The sequence below is a fragment of the Odontomachus brunneus genome, unplaced genomic scaffold, assembly GCF_010583005.1.
Source record: "Odontomachus brunneus isolate Ranch 3 - 2012 unplaced genomic scaffold, Obru_v1 Obru_scaffold_264, whole genome shotgun sequence".
Taxonomy (NCBI): Eukaryota; Metazoa; Arthropoda; class Insecta; order Hymenoptera; family Formicidae; genus Odontomachus; species Odontomachus brunneus.
In genome coordinates this window covers 215860-223704 of record NW_022639714.1, presented here as the reverse complement: position 1 = coordinate 223704, position 7845 = coordinate 215860, and the positions used below count along the sequence as shown (strand labels likewise).

General features: G+C 31.6%; 3 protein-coding genes across 7 annotated transcripts in view; 2 read left to right on the top strand and 1 right to left on the bottom strand.

Annotated features, from left to right (window-relative positions):
* Nucleotides 1-409, bottom strand: part of LOC116852987 (cell growth-regulating nucleolar protein) — a 3964-nt gene extending 3555 nt beyond the window's left edge. The window contains exon 1 of the mRNA XM_032833811.1: nucleotides 161-409. Coding sequence (XP_032689702.1) covers nucleotides 161-285 — 125 coding nt within the window. The 5' untranslated portion in view covers nucleotides 286-409. The remainder of the gene's footprint in view (nucleotides 1-160) is intronic.
* Nucleotides 410-1253: 844 nt separating this feature from the next.
* On the top strand, nucleotides 1254-4496 carry LOC116852992 (twinkle protein, mitochondrial). Of its 4 annotated transcripts, none has more exons than XM_032833834.1 (8): nucleotides 1254-1561; nucleotides 1757-1883; nucleotides 2151-2389; nucleotides 2465-3149; nucleotides 3256-3515; nucleotides 3627-3724; nucleotides 3789-4005; nucleotides 4085-4496. In XM_032833834.1, exons 1-8 carry the CDS (start codon nucleotides 1559-1561, stop codon nucleotides 4214-4216), a joined length of 1761 nt encoding a protein of 586 aa, XP_032689725.1. In that variant the 5' UTR covers nucleotides 1254-1558; the 3' UTR covers nucleotides 4217-4496. The 4 variants fall into 4 exon arrangements, with proteins under 4 accessions (XP_032689725.1, XP_032689722.1, XP_032689721.1 ...); XM_032833831.1 differs by having other exon boundaries at nucleotides 1255-1561; nucleotides 1637-1883; nucleotides 4085-4495; XM_032833830.1 differs by having other exon boundaries at nucleotides 1255-1883; nucleotides 4085-4495.
* A 179-nt stretch (nucleotides 4497-4675) lies between these two features.
* LOC116852993 (glycosyltransferase 25 family member) overlaps nucleotides 4676-7845 on the top strand; it is a 36362-nt gene continuing 33192 nt past the window's right edge. Inside the window, exons 1-4 of one of the 2 annotated variants that reach the window (XM_032833835.1) lie at nucleotides 4676-5018; nucleotides 5746-5974; nucleotides 7301-7643; nucleotides 7720-7839. In XM_032833835.1, coding sequence (XP_032689726.1) covers nucleotides 4828-5018; nucleotides 5746-5974; nucleotides 7301-7643; nucleotides 7720-7839 — 883 coding nt within the window. In that variant the 5' untranslated portion in view covers nucleotides 4676-4827. Of the gene's footprint in view, nucleotides 5019-5490; nucleotides 5565-5745; nucleotides 5975-7300; nucleotides 7644-7719; nucleotides 7840-7845 lie in introns of those variants that run through there. The other variant, XM_032833836.1, reaches the window with a different exon arrangement.

Below are 7845 nucleotides of genomic sequence, written 5' to 3'. Positions count from 1 at the left end.
GTATAGCTTAGTTTTTGTCAACGTAATAATTAATAAGATATATTATCCACAATGGTCAAGTTTTTTAATTCATCGATGGATCTATCGCATGATGCGTAAATACAGTAAAATCCATCGATGAATTAAAAAACTCGCCCAATATCTCTATACTGATACTTACTGGAAATCTTTTAAACAATCCGTGCATGTGACGAACACTGGATTACGGCATTTAAACTCGTAATGTTTCGCCACTTTAGGCTTCTGTATCACATCGCCACAATGGAAACAAGTAAAAACAACCATTTCGCTCTACACGGTTAATTCGTAACTCTAAATAAAATATAATTGCGTTTGTTTGTAGAGAGGCGATAATTTTCCTCACGCCATATGCTTCATGTATTTTTTCATTACAGGACTGTACCAAGGAGTAAATCAATGGCTGCGTTCGAAAACTACTCGACGGATAGAGTAAAGTAAAGTAGTATATAATTGACCAATAAGAACAAAGATAACTAGGATTTCTTTATCATGATTGGTCAATTAAATATACTCTACCCACCGAGTAGATTTTGGAACGCAGCCAAATATTCATCATTACCCTAGTTTACATCGTACACTTGATATGCGTATTAAATAGTAACTTTCTATTAGATAATCTTAATATCGACAATATATATAAACAACGGTATATTAAGCTGGTATAATACTCATCAACAAAGACGTATTGTATTGATAGAATGCGTCGCTGTTGATATGCATTGTCGATATTAAGATTATTTAATAGAAAGTTACTATTTAGTACGCGTATCAAGTGCACGATGTAAACCAGACCATTAATAATTAATTTTCGGAATGCAGCCCTAAAAGTATATAACGGCTTGCGTCCGAGAGTTTCCGGTGTATGCGAGAAAATGGCCGCTACCGCCACATATTTTCACTATGTTTAGTCATAAAATTCTTTTATTGAAAATGAGCAGAGCAAATAACATCCAATACCATCTATTTTTTTGTTACGACATTTTTTTATGCAATAAGATGCTGACATTTTTTATTTTACGACAGTAATTTAATGGCCATGTGCCTCACTTGTACGTGTAATGGCTCCTGCACACAGGACGCGGCAAGCATTACCGCGTCCTGTGTGCAGGAGCCATAAGTATTCACACAAGTGACATATCACACGCACAGTGTCACACACAGGATCGCCACCATTTTCTCGCATACAACCGGAAACCTTATGCGACGCAAGTTCGAAGCCTCAGTTAGCAATTTAATCTAGTATAAACATCTGTGGCCTATACTGATCGTAAATAAGATCTATTTAAAACTACAAACGCCGGTATTAACCACGCGGAGTGGTGCGTGGAGCAAAGCAAGGAAAAGGTTAACGATGTAACAATAATACTGCACTAAAACTTATGATTATTATTATATTTTTAGACAATTAAAATTAAAATTGTACGGAGTTATCTTTAATAAAGTTCTCTCTAAAGTACATAGAAAAAATTGATGGGTACAATGTAATTTTATTTATTATTAGAACCAACGTTGTCAGTGAAAATGGTTGTAATATTAAATGGTAATTAAAATAACATTTAATATTATAATGCTTGTAAAGTTTTAAGTATTTTCCGAAAATAAAATGTTTTCGAAGTTCCTGATACGTCCGTTATGTATGGGAAAATGTATTAAATTTCGGATACTTTATCGTTACTTTTATAAAATTAACGATAATATGAAAAGTGACTTAGTACCTGGAGTTCCCATATCTCAGGTACAAGAAATTCTAAGGCAGAGACACATCACTGGTATTGAAGGACATGCATGTATTGCAATAAACTGTCCTATATGTGATACAGAAAAATCTAAAAAGGCAAAGATTTATATAAATAAAACAACAGGTAATATATGTATATATATATATATATATATATATATATATATATATATATGTATGTATATACCATATAAAAAGACTATTTACATATACACAGTAATTACTAACTAATAATGCATTAATGTTGTAATTTCTTATTTAGTGATGAAATTATTACATACATGTTGTATTATATTTATATTGTTGAATAAAAAATTATAATATTACCGTTAGTTAGTTTTTAGTAGTATATATAATCAAGATATTTCTTTTTTTATAAACTTTATTTCAGGATATTTTATCTGTGATAAATGTAGTTCCAAAGGTACATGGGATTTGTTAGAAAAATTGTTATTAACTAAATCAACCAAATCAAGTAGTGTACAGAAAGAATTGGAGACTGTACGAAATATTATAAAAACCCAAGAAGATTATACTTCAAAATGGAATGACATAATCAAGTCCAATTGTCTTATTGCAAATTTATCACCATATTTATATGAGGAAATTCTGTCCAAGTTTTCTCTCCCAGTAAGTTTAATCATGCATATTTCAAAATTTATATATATGTGATTGTTTATATTAAACAATTAAACTTTTTTACAGAAAATTTCACAACGAGATATCTCACAGTTAAATGGTGTATACTCAACCACACATGCATTGCTGTATTTTCCATTAATTGCTTTTGGCAGTAACATCGTAGGTTATAAGACTCTTTCCAGCGAATCAGGATTGGAACAAACCTTACCTACTTCTAATATTGGTGGTTGTATTATTTACAAGCAAAAAAACACCAGAGATAATGGCACTGCAGTAGTTGTGCCAACAATACATGATTTATTAGCATTGGCATCTCAGAAGGCAGCGGGTAGAATTATCTGTTTGCCATACAATTTACAGAATTTGCCACAACAATTGCTACCAAGTTTGGAAGATTTCAAGAAACTGATATTATGGTTTGGAAATGACGAGCCTAGTTGGTATACAGCTAGACAATTTGCTAAGAAATTAAATGAGAAAAGATGCTCCTTTGTGAGGCCAATAGGCACGCAACCTAGACCAAAGGTAGCCACAGATAAGGGCTACAATCTCAAAGATATCTTGACAAATGCATTCCCGATATGGCATAAAAGTATTACTACTTTCGATGATCTCAGACAAGACATATTGTGTGACTTGCAAAATATTGACAAAGTTCAAGGCGTAAAATGGAAGAGATATCCTACCCTAAATCGAATTTTAGGAGGTCACAGAAGAGGGGAAGTCACAATTCTAACTGGTCCGACAGGTAAGATAGTAATGAATCATTTGAAATTACTCTCTTGTTGCAAGGAAATAACTAAATTATTCACATTACAGTATACTCTCTCTTTTTCTATGTAAAATATTTTCAGGCGTCATATTTTCAGGTAGTGGCAAGACTACATTTATGAGCGAGTATTCGTTAGATTTGGCAATGCAAGGAGTTAATACATTATGGGGCAGTTTTGAAATTAGAAACGCGCGTTTAGCAAAGACTATGTTGCAACAAATGGCTGGGGTATCTCTAGAAGACAATTTGGATGAATTTAACACGTACGCGGATGCTTTCAGCAAGTTGCCAATTTATTTTATGGCTTTTCACGGTCAACAGAACATCAACGTTGTTATGGATGTATGATCATCCATTAGATTATTTATAATTAGACTTTTTTTTATTTTGTATTAATATAATACAAAATAAAGTAATTTTGCATATATGAAAATAATTCTTTTTCATTTTCAGGCAATTCAACATGCAACATACGTGTACGATATAGCCCATGTTATAATTGATAATATGCAGTTTATGATTGGTGTATCAGACGATTCTAAAATTAATAGGTGAGATACAAACGTTTTCTCTTTTCCGAAAATTTGATTTTATTTATACAAAATTGAATTGTAGGTATTGGAAGCAGGACAAGGTTATAGAGGAATTTCGAAATTTCGCTACAAAATACAATTGTCATGTGTCTATGGTTATACATCCAAGGAAAGAAAAAGATGATGAACTAACAACTTTATCCATATTTGGTAGTGCAAAAGCAAGTCAAGAAGCTGATAATGTATTAATTATACAAGATAAGAGGGTTACTAATATCAGGGGAAAAAAATATCTGCAGGTATATATTTGTAAACATTTGATAGTGTATTTGCCAGTCTTAAAAATATAAGTCAAAATTACATCTGTTATATTACTAGGTTACAAAAAATAGATATAGCGGAGATCTAGGAGTAATGGTAATGGATTTTGACAAACAAAAACTCAGTTATGCAGAAAAGAAAAAAGTGAAATCAGAAGAAAAGGAAGAAGAGAAAGTTCATAGTTTGTGAAGAGAAATAAAGAATGTGAGAATCATCTATCAATAAATATATATTTTTAGTATATATACTGTACAGATATATAATATTTGTAATAAAACTTGAAATCAGAGAGAATCATTATGATATGGTATACAAGTATAAAATAACTGGATCTATAACTAATGTACATAAAGAATTTTGTAGCTTTGAGAAAAAAAAATACCTTTGTACTCTGCAGCATTTAAAAGAACTTAATACTCTATCTTAAGACTCTTATGGAAAAAAGCTACAAGAATACAAAAAAACTACTGACATGCTATTGAAAAATCATAGTTTTTCAATAGTGTGCCAGTAATTTTTTCGTATTTTTATAGTTTTTTATCCGTAACGGGAAAAAAATACATATATTAAAGAATTTAATAGATTAAATAAAAATAATCAAGAATATTCTGAATTAAATGATTTATCTCGTACAGTTAACTGTTTTACCGATTGTGTACACCCACGCGTGATGATACGTGAAGAGCGCATCGAAAAATTTGTGGCTTCCCGTTGTGTTATTCTCGACATAATTTTTGCTTTTGCGCTTAGACTTTTCTTTAGCAATTTGACACAAGACCGATCTGTCCTATGTGTGAATCATGACAATCTCTCGAAGATGTCTCTTTGCTTGTTCCGTTATCAGCCTTGCGTGGTTAGCTACGTGTGACGTGATTTTGAAAGAGCCGACTGTTCTGATCACAATTCTGGTTAGGAACAAAGCACACACATTGCCCTACTTCTTAACCCTTTTGGAACGACAGGATTATCCTAAAAAAAGGATATGCCTCTGGTGAGTATTCGGAAGCAAGACATAACCTTACCTCACGCCCTCATGCCGGCAACGACGCGTTAGAGAACTCGCAAAAATCCTTGAATCCATCGATATTACAATTAAAAATACCGATGTAGTAATAAATTAAATAATTCATTATTCGCAACTCTGAATGTGTACACATGATTCTTGAAAATTAATGTATTAGTCTTTGTAAGTTAGTAATTATTTTTAACATTGTTAAATGTTTTAATTGACAATATAGGGATTGATTGTCTGCATCTACGAGCGAACAGAAGATAACAAATCAAACGCGTTTTGAATTATTCATTGAGATTTTCTATTAGCAACGCGCACAATATTGTTCATTCGCATCGCATAGATTTTAAATTTGTCAAAAATTTCAAAGTTACCCGCCGGATGTGTTGTCGATATTGCGCACTCAATGCGCAGGTGCGCGCGCGATTATACCTGACTTCACGTGCAGAAGCGCGAAAGAGTCTCTACGCTGCTCCATTTATGTTTGTGTTTGGCATATTTTCTATTTTAGAATGTGATTATTCGGTGAGTATTGTTCGTAATTGTTTAGTCTTCATTACAATTTTGATCCTTTAATTTTACACTTGTCAGAAAATTGAAAGAAAATCTATAAAGAAAAATATTAAGACATTCCAACCTAATTTGATGATGGAAAAAAGAGGGAGAGGAAAAACCTATAAAACTTATTTTACATCGATTATTTCAGGATACGCAGCGACAACAACGTCGATAACTCCATAGAGGTATTAAGCAAGTGGATCAATTCAGAAGGTGAAAAATATCATTCTCTGAATGTTTACTTGAACGCAACATCGACGGGATTCGAAGACGAGAGGACCATCGCCGATTGGTCACTCCGCAGATTCGCGCACATAATAGATTTGCGCGAGCGAGCGCTTAATTATGCGAGACAAATATGGGCGGATTTTATTTGGGTGAGTTAATTTTCGTGAATAACGCAGCAAGAACTTCTAATTTACAAAAACGAGAATTAACCTCGCGATCGTTATATTCAATTTCCATATTTTCTTTTTTCTTGCTTTTTCTCATTTTTCCTGTTCTTATCTAGCCATTCTAATTTATACGAAAAATAATTGGAGCTTTAAAGAAGAAAGAACATTGGTTTTTTGAATACATTCAGAATTATGTCGTAGATTTTAAGATTATAACAATTATTCACAAATTTTTTTTATGTGATATATGTATACAGTTATTTTTAATGTAGACAATGTAAACTATGTAGAATATTGCAAATTATATTAAGTAATACAAAATGGAATAATTAAATTATGAGGCAGTTACCATGTTTGTTTTAAATATTAATTATAAATATAATGTTTAAAAGAAATAACAGATTGCATAAAATTTTCATTTCATTATGTGAGAGATTGGCATCTTATAAACACAAATAAATAGTAACATTGCATTAATGTTATAATTTCTCATTTAACAATGTAAGTGCAATATAACATCCCATACAGCATAAAAGTTTAAAAAAGATTTCAGAAAGATCTCAGAAAGGTTCAATGTTCCTAAAACCTTTCTGAAAGCTTTTTGAAACTTCTACATATGGGATGCGTAGTATATAATTGAGTGGAAAGTTATAATATTAGTATAATCCCAGACAGCACAAGATCTCCTCAGGACGTTCATAGGACATCCTGAGGAGATCTTGTGCTGTCTGGGATGTTACTGTTAGTTGGTGTTTATTAAGCAGATTTAACTGCCTATAAATAAAATATCACCAGAGGATTCTGAAAATTAAAAACTGTTTAGGAAACAACATTTATAAATTTACATCTTTAGATTTTAAAAGTTAAATAAAAATATATATTTTTCTTCATTATCTCTTGAGTAAACCATGTATTTTTCAAATAACATCTCATAAATAGTTTACGTTGTCTATATATAGATATAGAATATCATAATTTACACATAATTTAAACGCCTAACTTTGAATAAATTTATTAATGTGACATAAATAATTGACGTTTAAGTATTTCCTTGATGAAGATATCAGCTATGTTATCATAAGTCAACAATGAGGTCAAAATATTATTTTGGTAATAAACTAATAAAATAAACTGAAGCAATATTTTTTGTATTATATTAATAATTAAATTTCATCATAATTTCATTATAATTATTTTGTATCCCCTTTCATATTACACTCATATATTTTTACATTTTGCATTTTATCACATACATATAAGAGAGAGAAGAAAGATTTTTTAAATAAAAAGAAACTTTTCTTTTTGCAGATGCTGGATGCCGACGTTTTTTTGACCAATTCAAATACTTTGCGAAACTTGGTTCTGAAGGGAGAAACTGTCGTGGCACCTTTGTTGAAATCAGATGGCATGTATAGCAATTTTTGGGCCGGTATAACAGCTGAACATTACTACGTACGCACAGATCAGTATGAACCAATTTTGTATCGTGAAGAGACCGGATGCCATGACGTACCCATGATCCATACTGCAGTTCTCATAGATCTGAGGAGACATGACTCTGAACATTTGACCTATAAGGCCGAGAAATTAATTAGCTACGATGGACCTGTAGACGATATTATAACATTCGCTATTGGAGCGAATAAATCGAGTATGTAAAGTTGATTTTTTCTCCGTGATAACTGATACTTTTTAGTACATATAAATATATTGTTTTTTTTTCATAGATGTGCCATTATTCGTATGTAACGACGAAATTTACGGTTTTGTCATGGTACCTTTGGAAAGTGACGAAACTATCGCGGAGGATATGCAACGGTTGACCAATACGAAGGTAGAAATATTGGGTAAGT

Coding starts and splice junctions, on each gene's coding strand:
- LOC116852992 (XM_032833830.1), top strand. CDS start 1,625: ATGTTTTCGAAGTTCCTGATACGTCCGTTATGTATGGGAAAATGTATT. Junction 3,150..3,255: donor AATTCTAACTGGTCCGACAG/GTAAGATAGTAA, acceptor AAATATTTTCAG/GCGTCATATTTTCAGGTAGT. Junction 4,006..4,084: donor GGGGAAAAAAATATCTGCAG/GTATATATTTGT, acceptor TTATATTACTAG/GTTACAAAAAATAGATATAG.